The sequence below is a fragment of the Macaca nemestrina genome, chromosome 15, assembly GCF_043159975.1.
Source record: "Macaca nemestrina isolate mMacNem1 chromosome 15, mMacNem.hap1, whole genome shotgun sequence".
Lineage (NCBI taxonomy): Eukaryota > Metazoa > Chordata > Mammalia > Primates > Cercopithecidae > Macaca > Macaca nemestrina.
This window is the reverse complement of record NC_092139.1, coordinates 88,477,410-88,501,540: the sequence shown is the minus strand read 5'-3', so window position 1 is coordinate 88,501,540 and position 24,131 is coordinate 88,477,410. Positions and strand designations below refer to the sequence as shown.

General features: G+C 44.1%; 1 protein-coding gene across 1 annotated transcript in view; it reads right to left on the bottom strand.

Annotated features, from left to right (window-relative positions):
- Positions 1-22,272, bottom strand: part of LOC105480646 (immunoglobulin lambda-1 light chain-like) — a 73,328-nt gene extending 51,056 nt beyond the window's left edge. Inside the window, 3 exon segments of the mRNA XM_071080092.1 lie at positions 1,137-1,141; positions 21,823-22,121; positions 22,227-22,272. Of these exon segments, the coding sequence (XP_070936193.1) occupies positions 1,137-1,141; positions 21,823-22,121; positions 22,227-22,272 (350 nt within the window).
- Positions 22,273-24,131: the final 1,859 nt, after the last annotated feature.

Here is a 24,131-nt window from a genome sequence, read left to right as displayed (position 1 = left end):
TACTCTACTTTTTTAAGTTGTAAATATTTAATGAATCACTTAAATATTTACTGAAGGGCTGGAGATGGGAGGTAGTTATGCAAGTGGTAGGGCTGGCCTTCTCCAGAAATCCTGTGCAGAAGGGAGCTGGCCATGAGTCTCCAGGAAATACAGATAAACTTTTCCAACTATGGATCTTCCCAGACTTTCTGACACCTCTCTCCTAAGGGAACATCAAGGAAGGAGAGAATTGTTTGAACCCAGTATCTAAAAGATGTCCCACAGCTTAATTTGAACACAAGCCCCATTGTGGTACATCAGACAAAAACAAGTCAAAGAAATCAACATTTCAGGGTCTGAAATATAATACCCCAAAATCAACACAAAATAAACACTTAAATCTAGTCTTGGAGCCACAAAGCTCCTATAAAAAAAAAAAAGCGGGAGTTTATTTCAGCAAAACTTATATCTATGCATGCAGTTTGCAAAAAAGAAAGAAAACAAAAGCAAAAATTATCTATGGCAACAAACCCTTAGGCCATGCAATTGATTTGGCATTACTTTTTCTTTCTTATTTTTTGTTCTTTTTGGATGGGACACAAAAATCACTGCTAACAAATATGAATACAAACACATGGGACTATACATCACTTTAGAGCTTCCGCATGGGAAAGAAAAACAATGAACCATTAAAGAAGGCATCCTGATGAGTTCATGTCCTTTGTAGGGACATGGATGAAGCTGGAAACCGTCATTCTCAGCAAACTATTGCAAGAACAGAAAACCAAACACCACATGTTCTCACTCATAGGTGGGAATTGAACACTGAGAACACTTGGACACAGGAGGAGAACATCGTACACTGGGGCCTGTGGTGGGTTCAGGGGTTGGGGGAGGGATAGAATAGGAGATATACCTAATGGAAATGATGAGTTAATGAGTGCAGCACATCAACATGGCACATGTATACATATGTAACAAACCTGCATGTTGTGCACATGTACCCTAGAACATAAAGTATAATAATAATAAAAAAAGAAGGCATCCTACAGATTCAAGGAAAGTTCAGCAGAATCATATCTGTGAAAGGGGTTGCAATCTAACATGTATGAGAAACTAACACTACTCTAACTGGGAAAATGAACAAAACCTAATACCCAAGCTAAAACTGGGCAAAGAAACTGAACAGGCACATCTGAAAAGTAATCACAAAATTGACTGACAGGTCAAAGAGAAGCTGCTCAACTTCACTAATCCTCACACACATGTCTAAGTGCAAACCACACTCAGATACCTCTCACTCTAATTAGGATGAAACTTACCCAAAACAAGAAAAAACCCATACATTCACAGGCAGTGGCCAATGTAGAAGTGCAGAAAAAGAGATTTTATACACTATTGGTGGGAATGTACATTACTATACACACGAAGCAAAACAGTTGAAGGTGCCTTAAACATTTTACAACTACCCGTTCACCCAGGAATCCCACCACTGGTTACACACAGAAAGCGCATGAAATCTGTTATGTTGAAGAGATATCGGCCTTCTTATGGCGATTGAAGCACTATGCACAATAGCGAAGGTATCCAATCAACCTACCTGTTCAAGCACAGATAAAGGGATAAAGAAACTGCAGTACACAATTGAATCCTCCTCGGCCATAGAACTTCATGAAACCATGTCATCTGCAGCAATGTACAGAAACCTGGAGGACATGACCTTCAACAAAATGAGCCAGGAAGAGAGAGACAAACACGTCATGATTTCATGCATCTGAGAATGAGATCCACTTTCTCTCTAAATGACTTTATCTCCTAGAAGTAGAACATTCCACAGTGGTGAAGAGAGCCTGGGGGTGGGGGAGCCAGGGCAGGAACTGGGAAATGGATACAATGTTACACTTAGAGGACAGGAATAAATTCAGCTGTTCTACTCCACAGCAGGGTGTCTAGACTTAACAGTATCCTACCATATTTTCCAGAAAAGGCTGAAAAGAAGGATTCTGAATATTACAACCACAGAGAACTAATAAATAATAACTACACAAGGTAACAGAGACAGTCAATGCCTTGCTTTCATCATTACACAAGGTACATATGCATGGATCAAAATGTCCCACTCTACTCTTTAATTGTATACCTTTACTAGAGAGCAAATTGGTTTTAAGGACATAGAAATAAACAATGTTGAAGTTCATGTGAGACCAGGAAATGACCTGTACTTCCAAAGCAATTCTGAGAAATCCAAACTACATTGGATGCATGACACTCCCTGATGTGAAATTTCACTCAAAGTCTAGGGACCTGATTCCACATAGATGAGTGGAAGAGAACAGAGAACCTGAAGTAAACTCACACACCTCATACCACCTGATGCTGGATGAAATACACAATGATGAGTAATGGGGAAAGAACTCCCTTTTCAATAGTCTTGGGATAAATGGCGAGCCATATGCAGAAGAGTAAGTAACACTAGGCATCTACTTCTCACCATGTACCAAAGTTCACTCAGATGAATGAAAGATGTAAATGGAAGACCTCAAAGTACAAAAATCCTACAAGAGACCCTAGGAAATACCCTTCTCGACATCAGCTTTGACAAAGCATTTATATGCCTATGACCCCACGTGACACTGCAACAGCAGCAATAATAGACATGTGCGACCTAATACACTAAAGAGCCACCACACAACACAAGAAATTACCCACAGAGTAGACAGATGACATACAGGATGAGAGAAAATGTTCCCAAACTATGCACCTGACCAAGATTCTAATGTCCAGAATCTACCTTAAAGACCTTACACAAATCAATTAGCAAAACTCCCCAAATACTCAATTAATAAATAGCCAATGGATATAAACACACACTTCTTGAAAGATGATGTTTGAGCAACCAACAAATGTGAAAATATGCTGAACCTAATTGTCAGAGAAATATAAATCAAAAGCACAATGAGATATATCTCTCGCTGGTCAGAATGGCGATTACAGAGTTTTAAAAAAAAAAAGGGACACTGGTGAGGCAGCAGAGAAAGGGGACACTGGTCCACTTTTGGTGAAAATTCAAAGTAGTTCAGACACCATGCAAAGCACTTCGGAGATGGCTCAAAGAACTTAAACCAGAACTACCATCTGACCCAGCAATCACACCACTGGGGTATATACAGAGGAAAATAAATCCTTCTGTCCAAAGCACACATGCACACAAATGGTCATGGCGGCACCATTTAGAATGGAAAACACATGAAATCACCTAGGTATCCATCAACAGTGGATGAGAAAAGGAAAATGTGGTACATATATACCACAAAACACTAGGCAGCCAAAACAAACAAACAAACAAACAAAAACAAACAAACAAAAAAAACAAGGAAATCACGTCCTTGGCAGCAACATGAAAGGAGCTGGAGGCCATTATCTAAAGAGAAATAAGGAAAAAACAGAACACCAAATGCCACATGTTCTCACTTCTAAGGTGGAGCTAACATTGAATACACCCTACCGTAAAAGTGAAAACAACAGACACTGGTGACTATCAGATGAAAAAGGAAGAAGGGACGAGGTATGGGCTAAAGACCTATCTGGTGGGCACACCCACTGCCTGCATGATAAGGTTGCTTGGAGTCCAAGTCTCAGTGTCATGCAATATACCAAAGGCAGTAACTAATCTGCCTTTGTACCTTTTAGTCTATAATAAAGGTGGATATTATGTTAGAAATACAAACTTAGAAGTTAAAAGCATGAATGAAAAACACAAATTTCTATAATTATCCAAACGATCTTTTATTTGGCATAAACTAAGAAAGTAGACAGAATGAGTAAACCAAATACTCAACCCCAATTTACATATATCAAACACGTTTTTCAAAAGAACACCAAAAAGATGCAATGGGCAAAAGAGAGCCTGTTCAATAGATGATTTTGAGCAAACTGAATATTCACATACAAAACACTGAAATAGGACCCTTGTGTCACGCAACACAAAAATCAATGCAAAAGGCCAGGCGCGGTGGCTCAAGCCTGTAATCCCAGCACTTTGGGAGGCCGAGACGGGCGGATCACGAGGTCAGGAGATCAAGACCATCCTGGCTAACACGGTGAAACCCCGTCTCTACTAAAAAGTACAAAAAACTAGCCAGGCGAGGTGGCGGGCGCCTGTAGTGCGAGACTCCGTCTCAAAAAAAAAAAAAAAAAATTCAATGCAAAATGCATTAAAGACCTAAAATTCAATTCTGAAACCACAAAACTCCTACAAGAAAACATAGGGTGCGCATGTATTTTAGAAAAGAAATCCATGCATGTAGGCTGCTAAAGGTATTTTAAAAACTTTAAAACAAGGAAACACCCATAGACAATGTAATGGCTTGGCATTTTCACTGAAAAGCTGGGGACCCGGTTCCACAGAACAGTGGAACACATTCGAAGACCCAGATATAAACCTGCACATCTGAAACCATCTGACACTTGAAAAAAATCAACACAAATAAGTGATGGAGAAAGGACTCCCTATCAGTAAGTGGTGCTGGGATAAGTGGCTATCTAGATGTAGAAGAAATAACACTGGGCCCCTGTGTCTCACCATGTACAGAAAATAACTCAAAATGAATCAAAGTTTGAAATGTGAAATCATGGGCCGGGCGCGGTGGCTCATGCCTGGAATTCATGCACTTTGGGAGCCAAAGCGGGTAGATGACTTGAAGTCGGGAGTTCAAGACCAGCCTGGCCGACATGATGAAACCCTGCCTCTAATAAAAAAACAAAAGTTAGCTGGGCGTGGTGGTGTATGCCTGTACTCCCAGCTACTTAGGAGACTGAGGCAAGAGAATCACTTGAATCTGGAAGCTGGAGGGTGTAGTGAGCCAAGATCACTCCATTGCATTCCAGCCTGTACAACAGAGCGAGACTCAGTCTCTAAATGAATACACAAATACATAAAAATACAAGACCTGAAATGAAAAAATCCTGCATGAGAATCTAGCAAATACCCTTCTGGACAGAGGCTTTGGCAAAGCATTTATATGTCAAGTCCCCAAAAGCAGTGGCAACAAAAACAATTACTGATAAGTGGGAGCTAATACACAAAAGAGCTGCTGCACAGAACAAGAAACAACCAGAGTCAGCACACAGCCTATAGAATGAGGGAACATATTCCCCAACTATGCATCTGCAAAACGTCTAATATCCAGGGTTTACCGTAAAGACCTTAAACAAATAAAATCAGAAAAAAACCCAACTTATAAATGGGCAAGGGACATGAACACACACTTAAAAGAAGGTGTACCAGTAACCAATGAGCATGAAAACATGTTCGATCTCACTGATCATCAGAGAAATGCAAATCAGAAACATACTGAGATACCATCTCACACTGGTCAGAATGGCAATTATGACACACAGTCCACAACAACAGAGGCTGGTGGGGCACATGAGCAAAGAAATGCAGGTCCACTGTTGGGGGAAATGCAAACTAGTTCAGACACCTGGGAGAGCAGTGTGGACATTTCTCAAAGAACCTAAAAGAGAACTACCACCCAACGCTGCAAACCCACTCCTGAGGATCTACCCGAAGGAAAATCCTTCCATCCAAAACACACATGCACTCGTATGTTTACGGCAGTACTACTCACAATGGTAAAGACATGGAATCAGCTTTGGTGCCCATCAGCAGTGGATCAGAGAAAGGAAATGTGGTACATACACACCACGGAACACTACACAGTCATAAAAAACAAATCCATGCCCTTACCAGAAACCTGGACAGAGCCGTAGGCCATTATGAACAAAAGGCAAGAACAGAAAACCACAATTTTCAAAACAGCTTCAGAGGTCAGTTGTGAATATTCTCTCCACAGAGAAATCATAACTTGAGCTCACAGAGGTGCCAGACACTGCAACTTCATTATGATGCTACCTTTACACAGATCAAATTGTCCCTTGCACCCGCTGGTTATACACACATACTCTACGGCAATGAAACTGCCGTCCCATTTTGGTAACATTCATTCTCACCGGAGTGAGATGATATCTGAGTATGGTTTTGATTGACTTCTCGTGAGGATCAGTAATGTTGATTCAGAATCCTTTACCTGTGCATCCTTCTCAGGTCTTCAGGTTCTTTGCCCAGTCTTATACATCAAATAGAAACAAGTTCACGATAACTTGGCAAACATCTCTAACCACAGCAAAATGTAAATCAAAATCACACTTAGATACCATCTTATTCTAATTGGAATGAGTGTTACAAAAAAAGACAAAACTATTGAAAGAAAGGCAAATGCTGGTGTGTTTCCAGAGAGAGACAGAGAGACAGAGAGAGACACTCTTCTGCACAGTTCGTGAGAAGGTAAACTAGTGCACACGCTACAGAAACCACTTGGAGATTCCTCCAAGCCTTAAAAGACTCCAAGTACCATTTCAACCAGCAATTCTACTACTAGGAACACACTCAAAGCCATTGAAATCAGGACACCAAAGATAGACCTACCCACCCATGTGGATTCCAGTACTCTTCCCAAGAGCCAGTGTAAGCATCAACCTACCTGCTTATCCACAGACGAAGGAAGAAAGAAGCTGCTCCACATGTACACACCGGGATACTCTTCAGACAGAAAACCACAATGAAATCATATCATGGGGAACCACACGGTTGCACCTGGAGGACATGATGGTAAATTAAATGAGTGAGGGGGAGAGAAGTAAACCGGAGTCATCTCACACATGCAGAATCTGAGAAACTCTATCTCAAAGACCTGGCGAGCACAATATTGGTTTCCAGAGATTGGGGGAAAACAGGGGTAATGGGCAGGGATTGTAAATGGGTACGAAGTTACACACAAATGAGAGGAAGAAAGTTCTGTTGTTCTACTCCACTGCAGGGTGACCAGGCTTAACAGTATCAGCGCATCACTTTCAAGGCAGCTTGACAGGAGAATACTGAAGGTTCTCAGCATAAAGGAATAAACAATGGGAAAAGGTAACAGAATCACTAAGAACCTTGATTTCATCATTCCACAAGGTACGCATGGGCCATAATGCCACACTTTACCCTCTCGTTGTATTGATCCTTTGCTATGCAACACATTTGTTGAAAGAAATAGAAATAGGCGCTGCTAATATTCATGTGGGACCATGAAGCACCCTAGTTTCATCCTCAACAATCCTGAGACATCCAGACTACGTCGGACACATCACACTTCCTGATTTTAAGTTTCATGGAAAAGTCAGGGACCCGCTTCCACACAGAGCAGTGGAACACAAGAGAGGACCAAGAAGTAAAACCACACACTGAAAACTATCTGATCTATCATAGAATCTACAAAAGTAAGCAAAGGGAAAAGGACACCCTATTCAATCAATGGTGCTGAAATAAGTGGCTAGCCATGTGCAGAATAACACTAGGCCCCTACCTCCCACCACACACAAAGAGGAACTCAAGATGAATGAAAGATTTAAACGTAAAACCTCAATCTATTAAAATCTTACAAGAAAACGTGTGAAATATTCTTCTCCACATAGGCTTTGGCAAAGCATTTAGATGGCTAAGTCCTGAAAAGCAATGGCAACAAAAACAAAAATTGACAGGTCAGACCTAATACCTGAAAGAGCTGCTGCACAGCAAGAGAGACTACAACAGAGTAAACAGACAGCGTACAGAATGGAAGAACACGGTCCCAAACTGTGCATCTGACCAACGTCTGATATGCAGAATCTACAAGGCCCTTCAACAAGTCAACCAGGGGAATAAACAGAAAAAGAATATCCCATTAATAATGGGCCAGGGACGTGAACACACACTTCTCAAAAGTCACCAAGCAACCAACAAATAGGAAAACATGCTTGAACTCACTCATTACCGGAGAGCTGCCAATCAAAAGCATGACGAGATGCCATCCCACGCAGGTCACGACGGTGAGGACCACACAGGCAAAGAACACAGGCTGGTGAGGCAGCCGAGGAAAGGAAATGCTGATACGCTTTCAGGGGGGATGCAAACTAGTATAGACACTGTTGAAAGCATGTCAGGGATTTCTCAAAGAGCTGAAAACAGAACTACCATCTCTCCCAGTAAGCCCACTCCTGTGCATCTATCCAAAGGAAAATCAACCCTTCTATCCAAAAGACACAGGCACTCGTATGTTCATGGCAGTGTTATTCACAATGTCAAAGACATGGAATCAACCTAGCCATCAACAGTGGATAAGAGGCTGGCACAGTGGCTCACACCTGTAATTCTAGCACTTTGGGAGGCCAAGGCAGATGGACAGCTTGAGTCCAGAATTCGAGACCAGCCTGAGCAAAATGATGAAACCCCATCTCTACAATAATACAAAAATTGGCTGGATGTGGTGGCGGGCACCTGTAGTCTTAGGTGGGAGGATCACCTGAGCCCAGAAGATGGAAACTGCAGGCCACTGTCATAAGTGAACTAAGGCCCAAATAGAAAACCAAACGCCACACGTTCTCACTTGTAAGCGGGAGCTAAACTTTGAATGGACTCATATATAAAGAAGAGAACAACAGACACAGGGAATGACCACAGACCAATAAAAATAAAACTAGGGAGGGGGAGCGTGTGCTGAAGACCCACCCTGTGGACCCTCTGCTCACTGCCTGTGTTACGGGGTTGCTGGCACCCCAAGACTCAGCGTCATACAATCAACAGATGTAACTAACTTGGTTATGTATGCTTTAAACTATAATAATGAGAGTAGAAAGCATTAAAAGAAAAATCCAAGGTTAGGGCACTGTGGCTCATGCCTCTAATCCCAGCACTTTGGGAGGCGAAGATGGGCAGATCACAAGGTCAGGAGTTCACAAGCCACTGGCCAATATGGTGAAACCTCATCTCTACTAAAAATACAAAAACTAGCCCGGTGTGGTGGCGGGTGCCTGTAGCCCCAGCTACTTGGGAGGCTGAGGCAACAGACTCGCTTGAACCCGGGAGGTGCAGGTTGCAGCGAGCCGAGATGGCACCACTGCACTCCAGCCTGGGCAAGAGAGCGAGACTCTGTCTCAATAAAAAAAAAAGAAAGAAAGAAAAAAGGAAAATCCAAGGTTAGAAGGAAAGAAAATAATAAGTGAAAAAACAATCTGCAGTTATCCAAACAATCCAGGACTGTCACAAACACAGAACGAGGACCTAAGTGACAGAAAGAGGTAGCCAGATACTCGACCCAACATGATATGTAGGGAACACATTTTTCAAAATCCAAACAGACACACTGGGAAACGGAGAGTCTGGTTCAATCAATGATTTTATCCAAAGGCAAAACACTGAAATAGGACCCTTACATTTCATAATACAATAAATCAACACAAAATGAATTAAAGACCTAAACTCAATCTTGAAACTGTAAAGGTCCTATAAGAAAACATAGAGTGGTATATATTTTAAGAAACCTGTTTCTATGCACACATGCTGCAAAAGGTAAAAAAGCATCGTAACATTAAAAAAAAAAAAAAGTGGCTGGGCAAGTTGACTCAGGCCTGTAATCCCAGTACTTTCGGAGGTTGAGGCAGGCGGATCACCTGAGATCAAGAGTTTGAGACCAGCCTGGCCAACACGGTGAAACCCCGTCTCTACTAAAAGTACGAAAATTAGCCAGATGTGGTAGCAGCCAACTGTAATCCCAGCTACTTGGGAGGCTGAGACAGGAGAATCGCCTGAACCTGGGAGGCAGAGGTTGCAGTGAGCCGAGATGGCACCATTGCACTCCAGCCTGGGGGACAAGAGCGCAACTTCACCTCAAAACAAACAAACAAACAAACAAACAAAAAACGGCTGGGCACAGTGGCTCCTGTCTGTAATCCCAGCATTTTGGGAGGCCGAAGCAGGTGGATCACGAGGACAGGAGATCGCGACCATCCTGGCTAACATGGTGAAACCCTGTCTCTACTAAGGATACAAAAAATAAAAATTTAAAAAGGTAGGGAAGCTATACCCACAGACAATGCAAGGCTTGGCTGTGTGTGTGCGTGTTTGTGTGTGTTTTGTAGAAGTAGGGCATTGAACACAAAAATCACTGCTAACATACGCAACTATAACCATATGAGACTAGGGATACTTTACAACTTCTTTTTTTTTTTTTTTTTTTTTGAGACGGAGTCTTGCTCTGTAGCCCGGGCTGGAGTGCAGTGGCCGGATCTTAGCTCACTGCAAGCTCCACCTCCCGGGTTCACGCCATTCTCCTGCCTCAGCCTCCGGAGTAGCTGGGACTACAGGCGCCCGCCACCTCGCCCGGCTAGTTTTTTGTATTTTTAGTAGAGACGGGGTTTCACGGTGTTAGCCAGGATGGTCTCGATCTCCTGACCTCGTGATCCGCCCGTCTCGGCCTCCCAAAGTGCTGGGATTACAGGCTTGAGCCACCGCGCCCGGCCAATTTAGTATAATTAATTAACTTTGAGATATACATATCAACATGCAGTTTGTGGGGATGGTACTGGATGGTGCAGATCCAAGAATATAAAAATGGAGACAAGGTAAAATTTGCATCCAGTGCTATGGCTAAAGATAGGGCATCATTGTTCACTCAGTTCTGAGGCTCTCTTGTCTGCCTTCCTCTGTCTATTCTGAAGCGTAAACTCCAAGAGTAGAAGACCTCGTCATACTTTTGTTCACCTTTGTATACCATGCTTGAAAAGTATCCCCTAAGTAAAAAGAGAACCTGTTATGTTTTAGGTGTTTCATGTAAAAATTGGAACAATTGTGCAAGAACTCTGGCCAAAAGTTGCACTCCACACTTTGGTCAGGAGAAGTTGCTGTATATTTGGGTAACAGGTTCTCTGTCCTAATGGTGCTTAGAACGTTGTTTTTCTATCAATATAAACTTTGGGGGTCGTATGCAGCACATTTAACACATGGGGAATTGGAAGTATAGAGAGATAATGCAGGTAGCCTTATGTTTCAGCGGAATGGAATAAGGAGGACTCAAAGCAAAAGGCTACCTAACACCTGAGACCATGTCCTTTTAATCCAATGATTCTCAGATGGGGTAATTCTGTGGTGATATCTCCCCAGGATATTTGACAATATCTGGAGATTATTTTGTCAAGATTTGGGAATTAGTGTGCTATAGGCATCTGATGTGTGGGTCCTAATAATGATTATAAATGTCCGACCATGAACAGAATGGCCCCAATCACACAAGAAATGATTCACTCTGCAATGGTGAAGTGCCAATGTTCAGAAACCCTGTTTTAAACCATATATTCTTCATGAGGGAATTGCACGGGGATCAGAATATCATCCATCCATGAAGACGAGAAAGAAAAAGTTGTGTATTTTGAAAAGAAAATCGAGAAACTCATACACAGAAAATTTTAATGCAAACATTCAAACTATTGTTTATAATTCCATTTATTGCATTTTTCAGTTCTCTAATTTTAATTTGGTTTGTTTTTATGACTTCTTTTTCTTTTCTGGGATTTGCTTCTCTTCCACTAGTTTCAAGAATGTTCCTTGTGACCCAAGTTAACCTATGGGTCACATAGGTAACATACCTGGACATGTACCCTGAGCCTAAAATAAAACTTCAAAAAATAATGTCTAAAATTGCTCACTGAAGGGACTGTGTAATTGCTGCTTAAATAATCTCAGTTACATAACGTCAGCTCCTATATTGTTTCAGTACTGGTGTCCGTCAATTGTCTTTTCTTATTTAAGTTGTGTTCTTCTGGTTCTTCACATGGAAAGTTAATTTTTTACTGTATCCTAGGTATTCTGGATATTATATTATAAGACTTCCTAGAGTTTTGTCAATAGATCTGAAATAGTACTTGCTTTTGTTTTATTGGGTTTTTTCCTTTTTTTTTTACTTTGTCAGTATCAGGAGAAATGAGATAATTTCCCTTTGTATGTATTTAATTTCAAATTCAAATATTTTAATTTCAGATTAAAATATTGGAAATGAATTATCCTGTAGCCTGCTTTCCATCTGCTTAAATGTTTCTGAAGCTTCATATCTCTGTCTCCTCTACCTTAGTCTTTTTAATTGAAGTTCACCAAATATGCCACAGTGTTACCTATAACTTAAGTAGGAGGAAGTGCACCTTTAATCCAAAATGACTGCCATGGTTGATAGAAAAAGTGCTTGTGGTGATCCACTGGGGGCCTGAAGAACAAATGACCTGAGTCTACAGTAGCTGGAAACCAGCCTTCAGAAACAAAAAATGTGTGTTGGAAGCACAGGACTGAGGCTTGATCCAAGGTGTTAAAGTCTAGCTTCCCACTTGTATTTGTCCGTGTACTGACGTTGCAGATGCCACCAAGCATGTAAAACTGGGCCTCATTTTGTTCTGTCCCCATTATAATCAGGGTGACTTTTTCTTTATGCAGGGAACCCAGGGGTCCCAGGACCTGATTGCTTGTGTCCACCATTGACCCCGAAGACAGTCACAGATGTTCTATTGGACCCAGCTGTCATGAGATGCCCAGATGACAGCCCCAATTTTGGAGCCATAGGTGAATGTCACTGTCCCTCTAGGAGGTGTGGACAGTGAAAGTTCCTGTGTCACCACAACCTGGGAAGTGACTCCTGAACCCAGAGAAAGAAAAAAGATATCATCAGGATAGGAGACAAAACCCTAGAGAATATAGACACCTAGTAGTTTCTAAGTAATTTTTTTAACTATTAAAAAAATCATTGAGCAAATAAAGCAAAAACATACAAATATCTACCTTCCTAATTTGTGAGTTAAAAACAAAATAAAATATGATTTCAAAGTTTTCTGTTTCTTTGGACTATAGTCACTATCCGAATTCTCAGTCAGAAACATGAGAGTCAGCCTAGAAGCATCTATATCATTCATGCACAAAGTCCAAGCCCTCTTCATGTCTAATGTATCCTGTGACATAAAGATATCACAAAGCTGCTTTCTGCTCTTCATCTCCACTCTAACTAACCTAGACCCATGCACCACCATCTCGCCAGGATGGCACCAGCACCTCCAGCCTCTTTCCCTGTCCCGGATCTTCTCCATTTCATTCTCATTGCAGCTGGAGAGTCACTGACCAAAGGCCCATGTGAGCTTGTCCCTGCCACCTCACAGTCCTTCAGTGACTCTGTGTGCCTTTCTCAGGGGGTCATCATGCTGATCTGCCTCAGCCTGCCTCTCAAGCTCACAGTCTCCCTTCAAGAAGCTCCTCCTGGCCCCTTCCCTGATCCAGTGACCTTAGGTTCAGGTCAAAGTCACTTTTCTCATTGACTGGAATGACCAACGTCTCCCCTGTAGATTCTCACTTCTGATGAGATGTTCCGACCCTCCCCCTCCACCTACCTCACTCCTGCTCATTCTGAAAGTCTCACAGGAGACTCCACTCTTGTGGATTAGCCCTGTTTGACCAAATTCCCACCCACCCTCACTCCCACACCCACAGGAACCCTCCCCCACATGGGTCTCCTGTTCTTTATCTCTTCCCTCTCAGCTCCTGTTCAGTGACCGATGACAGCATGCAAAGACAGAGTCATTAAGGCACAGTTGTTAAAGCTTTGGTTTTTTTTTTTTTTAGTTAGGAAAATATTTATAATTCTGCCAGATGAAAACTCACTCGTACAACATCTTAGGCCTCTAAAGCTTGGCTACACCAAAACCCTCCTACTCAGAACAGCCCACAGCGCCATCTGCTGGGCCCACAGCCACAATCCCTCCAGGGCCTGTGACCCGCCTGAGGAATGTGGGTGCTGAGCACCTTGGATCACCCTGGTTAGGGGTCCTGGAATATTGGACCACACAGAAACAGAAGACACCCTTCTATCTTCTCCAGGAGGGACTTCATAGATGCCTTGGGATTACTTGGTTTGGAAGAAGAAGGGTTCTTGAAGTGATAAGAAAGATTTCACAACAAATGTTAAGTTACTTAAACAGAACGGCTCATTTGACTCTTTGGGAAGAGGTTAAGGCTTGAGGTAAAAGGCACTTGAATCTAAATGTGCACCCAAACTACTGGCTCTTTAGAAGCTGACAATGTGCCATGAAAAGGACAGAGGAGTCCAGGTGGGAAGAGGACATTCCCCACTACAGTCCACCTCACCCTTCATGCACAACTTTCCCAAACACCTCAGAATTCCCAACGTGGTGCACTTTTGGGGTCACCTTTTCTGACAGCTGCCCACTTTGCCCATATATGTAGGCCTGAATAGTGGCCAGCGGGAGGCTATTTTGGGGGTGGAGTTTGCATTTTTGGTCAAGTTCTCATGTACGTGCTGCCCTCACAAATCCCAGCCTACTCTAGCCTCCAGGGCTTTGCACCTGCTGTTCCCTCTGCCTGGGATGCCCCCACCCCTCCCATCCCAGCTCAGCTCACTCCACCGCTTCTCTCCATAGCTTTTATTTTCATTTCTTTGTTTTCACATAGAAATCAACACATATACATATTACGCATTTGTATCTCCCCTGTGTGGGTTGTCGATTTCTTTCATTTGGGTTAGTTTGTTGTGATGGCGGTTGTTGCCCATTTGGAAATGTTTCCTATGAATCCTCGGTGATACCTTTTCACTGAGTAACTGTGATTTCCTATTCTGTTACTGCTCTGATAAGTTGTCCACAAATTTCTTCCCTATGTGTTTATTAATATTTATTAGTCTGATATTTTTCTGTAATTTTTACAGTTTATTTAAACATAAACCCCTACTTTTGGTTTAAAAACTATCATATACATACTTTTAGAATCTAATAATTATTTTTCTCTTCAGCTCTTTTTAAATTATACTTTGTTTTCATAGCAGTTTTAGGTGTAAAGAAAAAACTGAGCAGTAGGTACAGAGCTCCCATACATTTCCCCCATCCCACCCTTCCAGAGACTCCCTGTTTTCACATAATGCATCCATTTGTACACTTGATAAAATTGTGTAATCCAGTATTAATAGATAAATGTTGATAATTTATCATTAACCATGGCTTTTAGCTTATGTTGAGGCTTCACTCTCTGTTCTGCACAGTCCTATGGTTTCTGCGTCCTGTGGCCCAGGCTGGTCTCAAACTCCTGACCTCAAGGGATCTGCCCTCCTTGGTCTCCCAAAGTGCTGGAATTACAGGCATGAGCCACCGCTCCCAGCCAATTTTTTAATCTCTAATCAAATAATTTTTGTCTCTGAAAACATGATGATAAAGTATATAATAGCAATCTAAAAGTTGAACTGAATAAAAAGTTAGAACATTTTGAGAGCTACTGGTTTGAAGAAAATTAGGTGTTGGTTGAAGATGTAACAGCAAAAGTCACCTTGTGACCTCGGCTTCATCAGAGCCACCAGCAGGGTGAAGGTGCCAGGCTGGGAGAGTGGAGAGAGGGTTTTTTTCTCACTTCCCTGTGGGTCTGGAGCACTGTGTAAGCATTAATGCTGTCATGCCATATCTTACAATAATAGTCAGCCTCATCCTCAGGCTGCAGCCCAGAGACGTGCAGAATCCCTGAGTTAGTTGAGGCATCTTTGGATCCAGAGAAGCGGCTGGGGACTCCAGAGCCCTGGTGCTTACTTGACTCTGAGTAGTAGCTCAGGAGATACCGGGGATTGCTCCCTGGCTTCTGCTGGTACCAGTATACAATTTTTCCACCAACACTGATGCCACTGCTCAGGGTGCAGGTGAGTCTGGCTAATGCTTCCAGGGATGCAGAGAGGGAGGGTGGCTGAGTCAGCACAGACTGGGAGAGAGAACCTGCAAACACAGACACACTTGGATGATGGAGCTGTTAAGTGTTAAGCTCCCTGGGACTCAAAGCCAGAGATGCTGACACAGGCTGGGGGCTGCCCTAGGTCCCGGAAAACTGACTCACCTGCGCAGTGGGAGAGAAGCACAAGGAGAAGAGATGTCCAGACCATGGTGGACACAGTTGACACGCCAGTCTCAGCTCTGTCACCTGAGGCTGCTTTTATCTTCTTCACTGGCCTGACAGAGGAGGGGCTGTTCCCACACATTTGTTTGTCTTCCTGGTGACCTCGGCCCCACCCCGAGAAGCAACTGCAGTCTGAGCTCGCTTCTTGGTACGGAAAGGACTAACGTGTAAGCCTCAGAGTTGGCCCCATGGGAAGGACCAGGGAGGAAGCAGCTGCTGGGACCTTCCACAGTTCTGTGGGCAGAAGACGTTGCCCTGAGGAGTCTGGTGGGTGGCACAGCTGTGGGTTCCCTCTGTGCAGACCCTGAGACAGGCCCACAGTGCCCCCTGCTGCTCACTGGTTAGACTGCAGTCTCTCAGTGGCAATCGTGAGTGGAGTCACCTGAGAGCCTGGTCCCTGTAGGTCCACAGCATCCATGGGTCACACACTCACTCTGTCCTGAGTTACTGATATTAATAAAGAGTTTTTCTATAAGGACTTCCTAGTTACTAGAAGAAGGGCATGTAAGGAATACGAGGACCATCCAATGTGAGGAGGCTGCAGTGAGGGGAGAATGCAGAAGGCTCTGGGAGCAGAGGCCTGAGCAGCTCCTTCCACAGGGAATGGATTGGTTCATTATCTGGGGTTGTAAACAGGAGACAGGATGGATGAAACAGATGCTTTAGAAAGGCATCTTCGGTGCCACGTTCAACAAAGAGCCTGAAGGCAGCAGAGCGGGTGAGGATGTGTCAGGAGGGCTGAGGGCTGGTCCCTGGGAGCTGGAGGAGGCTCAGGAGGAAGAACCCACAGGTGACTGTGGCCCTTGACACAAAGTGAGAGAGGAGTGGGGATGAGGCTGATGGTTGCAGTTACGTTGATTGGGTGGTTTTTGTCTTCATTTGCTGTTATTGCAGGATGAGAGAGAGCGAGGGAGAGAGAGCGCAATATGAAGAGAAGCAAATTTGTTTTATATTCTTTTTGTAAAATCAAGGTCTGAAGGACACAGACATGTTTTAGTCCACTTTGTGCTACTACAACAAAATCCACAGACTGGGTAGTTAATAGAGAACAGATATTCATTTTCTCACTGTTTTGTTTTGTTTTGTTGACAGAGTCTCGCTCTGTCACCAGGCTGGAGTGCAGTGGCGTGTTCTCGGCTCACTGCAACCTCCACCTCCTGGGTTCTAGCAATTCTCCTGACTCAGCCTCCCGAGTAGCTGGGACTACAGGCACCCACCACCACGCCCGGCTAATTTTTTGTATTTTTAGTAGAGATGGGGTTTCACCGTGCTAGCCAGGATGGTCTCGATCTCCTGACCTTGTGATCCATCTGTCTCTGCCTCCCAAAATGCTGGGATTACAGGCATGAGTCACCACGCCCAGGTTTCTCACAATTTTTGAGGCTGACAAGTTCAGGATCAAGGCATTGTCATCTGATAGGTGTCTTCTTTCTGTGTCCTTACATGGCAGATGGTGGAAAGAAGAGAGACACAGCACACTGCTACCTCCAGCCTTTGTGTAAGGGCCCTAATCCCAACCATGAGGTCTCCATATTCAAGACTATGTCACCCTTTGAAGGCCCACCTCTTAATACTATCACACGGGCAATTAAGTATAAATCCTTTTGGAAAGGAGACATTCAAACCAGAGCACGATGGAAACAGCAGCACTGGAAGGCAGGGCTCCTCGCCTCAGTCATTTGCTCCAGGGGAATGGGAACCACCCTACAGAATGCAGCTCAGTCTTGGGGAGAGAGAGGAGGGGATAAGAATGGGACTAGGAATAGACACGGGAGTGCCCCCTGCTCACAGGACAGAGAGGAGAAGCATAAAATCAGGTAGAAATAATGAATGCCTCCTTTATTTCTTCTTGCACTTATTCAATCTTTTCAGTAATACATATTTATTAGCCAACTACTCTTCAGGTTTGGGGTCCTGGTGTCAGTGGTCAATTTGGTTAAACAGGTTGTTCACATATCGTTATGTGCAATTTTTTTTCTGCCGATTCACTCAGTTAATAACAATGTGTATGCCATTATTTATAACTATAATTGTGAATTGATTCTTTTCCTTAGTCCTGCTAATTTATGTTTTATATAAATTATATTATTAGGGACGTGTTTTTTGGGTTTTTTTGTGGGTGGGCATTGTTGTTGTTGTTGTTGTTGTTGTTGTTGTTGTTGTTGTTTGAGACATTATCTCACTCTGTCACCCTGGCAGGAGTGCAGTGGCATTGTCTTGGCTCACTGCAACCTCCACCTCTCAGGCTCAAGGGATCCTCCTACCTCAGGCTCCCAAGTATCTGGGACTACAGGCACATATGCCACCATGCCTGGCTAATTGTTTTTTCTGTGCTTTTTAGAGTTGAAGTTTTGCCATGCTGCCCAGGCTGGTCTAGAACTCCTGAGCTCAAGTAATCCACCCGCCCCTGGCCTCCCAAAGTGCTGGGATTACAGGTGTGAGCCACCACGAATGGGCTGATGTATATTTTATAATTGTTATGTGTTCTTGTTGAATATTTCATTTTATACACATAAAATGTCCCACATTTCCTGATGTACATAATTTTCATTAAAATTATTTGGTCTGATAACAAGATAACCACAAGAGCTTTCTACAGGTAAATGTTTGCATAGTGCATTTTTAGCATCCTTTAAAGTTTAACACACAAGTAACTTTATTTTAAGGAAATGTATTTTTATCTGGATCATCAAAACATTTACAATGAATATAATTGCTGAATATTGTGTCTGAGTTCACCTTTCTCTTTATTTTAGTTGGGCTTTGTTGCTTTATTTCTTTTTTCTCACTTTTTATTTTTCATGAATCAAGTAAGTGTTTCTACTGTATCATTTTACATTAGTGCCTATTTCGTTTTACATTCTATAAGTTTAATAGGAATCCTAGATATTGCAACATATAACCTCACCTTATTAGTGCCCACATTATTTATACATTTTGTGTAATTATTTTATAACATAGAACCTCATAAAAGTTTACACAACGCCTGTCCTTTGTGGTAATTATGGTTGCTAGAGGTTGTGTATGCACCTAAGTATGAATGGTGAAAACCATTATCGGTGGTGGAGCTGGTGTTTTCAACATCAAAATCATCTTATGTATCCAACACATTCCCTTCCCTGTGCTGTGACCCTGCAGGATTTTTCAGGTGAGTGCCTGGCCGGTCCCTGTCTCTTAAGCACCAAGAAACTGCAGAAATCCCCTCCACCTGTCGTTCAGAGATTTTGCCTCATCTTTTTAGCCTCTTAATGTGGTTCGGAATTCAGCATCTGTTTGCACAAGGACCTAATGGGGGTTTGAAGCCCTCCATCTCCAATTTGTTTTTAATCCTCAAGGACACTGAATTACCCTCAAAGCTATTTCAGTATTCTTTGGCATAAGCAAGTGCATACTTGCTGTTTAGCCCTTGCTGACATCTGTACCCTCGTCCTGTCTTGTCTTTTTGTCCCAGTCATCCATTCTACGGGATGTTTCCTCTCCATTTATGGAGAGTCTCAGAAACCAGCAGGCTTCAGGAGGCTGCCTCAGGTACAGGGAAGGGCAGGAAGGTGGACAAGTTTTATCTTTGACAACAGAAACCTCAGCACATTCTTCCTGGACCATATGGTGACCACTCTCACTCCTAACCCCAAATATGACCTTAGTCATGGACACAAACACACACCAAGTCTATGTGCCCAGACATCTGGAATCACCAAGAGTATTTTCTTTCTGAGCTGCCTGCCTGTGTGGCAATGCCCAGGCTGGGGATGTTTTATCCTAAAAACCCAGTGTATAGGTCGACTGGATAGGAGGCCACAGACCCAGGGAATGGCCTCAGTCCCTCAGTCCTGGAGGAAAGAATGACTGCAGGAATGTCCTGAGTCAGGTGACAGTCACACAAAATGAAAGCGAGTCTATAGGCCAGGCTGTGGGATCAGATGGAAGGCCTGTGCCTCGTGTCCCCATGGGGCAGGTGTCCTGGGTTAACACACGAGGCTCTTTCCACATCCTGAACAGTTATCATCACCCTTGTCCTCACACAGGATCCCAGAGTATTTCAGGAGCCCAAGTGACCAAACCTAGAGCAAGAGCCCGAAACCAGAACCCTGCAGGCTGGAGACCAGCAGGCATTACCATCTGGGGCTCCCGTAGGAGCTGGTGGTGTCAGGCCACACTGTCCACTTGACTCTGCTGCTTGTTCCAGTGCATGAGGAGGTGACCTTAACTTCCAGACAATGTGGCCAGCTGAGGGAACACGGACTGCATGGAGGACCTTGGAAGGGCTTGCGGGGCACAACCCTGCTGGCACAAAGCCTGACACAGAAGGACACAGCCACCCCTGCATGGTGAAGAGTGACTGACACTTGTCATTTACAAACCTCTTCTTCAGCTCATCCCCATGTTGAAAGCAAGAGCTGCTGAGGTAGGGTTACATGGAGCCAAAACTGAAAACTGAGGTTCAGAGAGTATGTGATTGCTTCAACAGGCCCAGAGTAATGGTGAGATATCCCCAGTGCTGATGTGACAAAATCTTGCCATTCTACTCATAGTGTTGCTTCTTCCAGGGCAGTGGATGTAGGAGTCTCTTCTGGGAGCTGAACCTTTGCAGGAGGCTGGACCAACAGGGAGAGATGCAGAGAACAGTGGGCACAGGACAGGGTCCATTGATTGCGAAAGCAAGAATGGAATGAGAAGTATGAGCAATGGATTATACTAGTTGAACTGAAATAAGATATTGTCAGAACTATTTGTCCAAGGAAAATCAGGTGTTCGCAACAGAAGTTACATTCTGAGCTAGATTTGTCAGAGCCACCAGCCGGGATGACTGCCCCAGGCCCAGAGAGCAGAGGGAAGATTTGTGTCTCACTTTCCCATGCGCCTGGAGCACTGGGTAAGCCTCAGAGCTGCTGTCAAATCCACTGCCCTGTGCAGACCCTGAAACAGACCCATTCTCAGGCTGCAGCACAGCGATGTGCAAAATCCTTGCAAAGGCCGACGCATCTTTAGATCCCAAGATGTGGCTGGGAGCCCCAGAGCCCTGTTTCTTACTTGAGTCCAAGTAGAATTTCAAGAGATATTAGAGAGGGTTCCCCGGAACCAGTCACTGATATCTTGTGATGGAATCACTAATTCATTGTGGTGATTATCCAAGGGTGTATAAATATCTTAAAACACACAAAATTGGCCACTTTAAATATCGGGAGTTTATTTTATGTTAATTATTCCTCAATAAAAAGACACGTAAAAAATAGGCTGAAACAGGCTGGTCACGGTGGCTCACGCCTGTAATCTCAGCACTTTGGGAGGCAGAGGCAGGCAGATCACGAGGTCAGGAGATCGAGACCATCCTGGCCAACATAGTGAAACCCCATCTCTAATAAAATACAAAAAGTTAGCCGGGCATGGTGGCAGGCACCTATAGTACCAGCTACTCGGGAGGCTGAGGCAGGAGAATGGTGTGAACGTGGGAGGTGGAGCTTGTAGTGAGCTGAGATCATGCCACTGCACTCCAGCCTGGGCGACAGAGTGAGAAAAAAAAAAAAAGAAAGAAAGAAAAGAACAAAGAAAAAAAAATAGGCTGAAATAAAAAGAACAGGAATACACACTGAGGACCAGTGAGAGGAAGACATTGCTTTGAAAACTCCTGGAAATAGCAAAAGGATGATGGAGATGCGGGTTCCCCATCAGACGTAGACCTGAGATTTCACTGCTGGATTTGTCACTCCAGTCCCTGGACTTTAGAGCAGAGACCCTGTGTCCCAAGTTGCAGGGTACAGGACATTCTGTTTTCTGGAGGCCCTTTTCCTAGAAAGGGGCTGCTGTGGGTGACTCTGAGGATGGAGGGGAGGAGAAGCATCTATTCCCAGGTGGGGCCCTTGATGCCCCTGGGCCCACTGGGGAAGCAACAGCAGCAAAAGCCACAGGCCAGGCCTGTGCAGTAGCTGCTAGGCACTCACTCATCTGGGAAAGGAGGAAGGGGGTTTTTCTCTCACTTCCCTGCAAGCCTGGAGCACTGTACAAGCACTCACGCTGCTGCCGTGGAACTGGCAGTGATACTCAGTCTCGTCCTCAGTCCAGAGGCCAGTGGTGGCCAGGGAGGCCGAGTTGCCGGACTTGGAGCCAGAGAATTGGTCAGATGCCCAGGAGGCCCAGTTCTTATCACTACGCCTGAGGAGTTTGGGATCAGTTCTTGGGAGCCACTGCCAACAGTTTACATTATAGCCAGTGCCAATGTAGGAGCTGCTTCCAATGCAGGAGATAGTGAGCCTCGGCCCTGTGGCCCAAGACACTGAGGGTGGCTGAGTCAGCACAGACTGAGCTCAGGATCCTGGAAGTGGGACACAGGCATGGTGATTCTGGGTCGAGAGACGAAAGGAGAGAGCAGGCCCCATGGGCTTCCTAGGGCTTTAGTCATGGCCTTGTATCTTGTCGCCTGTGCAGTGTGCAAGGAGGGTGAGGAGCAGAGGAAACCAGGCCATGCTGGAGATTGTCCTGAGTCCTGCCTTCCTTCTATGCTCACAACTGAGGCAGAGCTTCCCCAAATCTCTCCCTTCCCCTCTTCATTCTCTGACAATGAGGGTCCATCCATGCAAATTAGAGTCCCTAGCCTTCTGATGCCACGCCGGCCTTGGATCAGGCCCCTCTTGTGGATATCAGGGAGACGGGCAGGGGTGGAACTGTGTGTTCCTGGGCATGAGGAGCTCACTGCTGTGATCGCTGAGCAGAGGGCACCATGCAGGCAGCTGGCTGATCACAGCTCTGATCACCCCTAGATCACTCGGTAACGAGCCCTTCATGTCCCCAGGTGCCCAGATCCAGACACACTCTCCTGTGACATGATGACCAGAGGTGCCCAGAGCCAGCTGTGCATTCCCCCTGCTCTGATCACTGCCCCCAGGCTCAGCACCAGGCCAGGCAGGCCCTTTTTGTGACCTTCTCATTATCTCAGGGCAGTTCATGCTTTACTGGTCTTCTTAAGGGTGAATCTGTCCAGGGCTCTTTGGGTGTTCCTAGGTGAGGACTGAGGTGGTGACTCTGTACCAAGTCCTCTTAGATCCAGTCAAGTCCAGAGCAGCAATTGGTTCCCATGGACTCACTTCTCTGGCCATGGGAGACACCAGGTCCTTTCTTCTGGTGCCGTCTGGTGGCTCCTCCCTGCTGGCCAGAGCTCTTCTTCCTCTGTGGACCCTGCAGCGCTGAGGAGAACAGGAGCTCTCTTCTCTAAGGGTGGTGAGGGTATGGGGAGAATCTCTGGGGGGCATTTCTAGAGGGCTATTCCGGTAAAATTTTGTTCTCTAATTTCCACAGACTTGGGGCAATAGCTATTCAGATGCCGTGGTCAACTACTCACTCCTAGGAATCTGTCCTCCAAGCACTGAACAGAGTCAGTGGCATGGCACATAACTCTCCAGCATTTTTATTGAATAGCAAAAATGGCAAATTTGCTCAATATTTGAAGACTGTAGAGTTAAAATTACCAATTGTGTCCATCAGTGTTTGATCCCAGGTGAGGCAGAAACATGGTAGCTGGTAGGATCAGCCACTCCAAGTAGGATGTTTAGAAAATATATATATGGAGCCAGGCAGGTGGCTCAAGCCTGTAATCCCAGCACTTTGGGAGGCTGAGGCAGGCAGATCACTTGAGGTCAGGAGTTCGAGACCAGCCTGGCCAACATGGTGAAACCTCATCTCTACTAAAAATACAAAAATTAGCTGGGCAAGGTGGCAGGTGCCTGTAATGCCAGTTACTCAGGATGCTGAGGCAGGAGAATCAATTAAACTTGGGAGGTAGAGGTTACAATGAGCAGATTGTGCCATTGCACTCCAGCCTGGGCGATAGAGTGGGTCCCTGTCTCAAAAGAAAAAAAAAAAAGAAAAAAAAGAAAGAAAGAAGAAGAAAGAAAATATAAACATGCTTTACATTCAGTAATGAGTGCTGTGGGAGTAGTATAAACATAAGAGACATTATTAATCTCTGATTTGTAATGACATTTGGTATGCAATATATTTTTAAAAACCAAGCTTAAACAAAAAGATTATTTTCTCTATCAAAACATAAAATGAAACAAACTGTGTATGTGGCTGCAACAGTTCTGATATTACATTCTGTGAATTCATAATGAATTTTTGCTGGGGGTTATGCAGGGGTGGAGAAGGACAGCAGGATTGTCACAATGATATTTATATCGATGAGTAGATTACTAGGCAGTTGCAGTACTGTAAGATTTTAAATATACCATGTAAAATGGAATAGTGACACACAATATGGTCTTGTAAATAAATCCAGGCTATACATGGAACTGAAAATAAATGTGTGCCCCACCTTAGGTTTGCAATT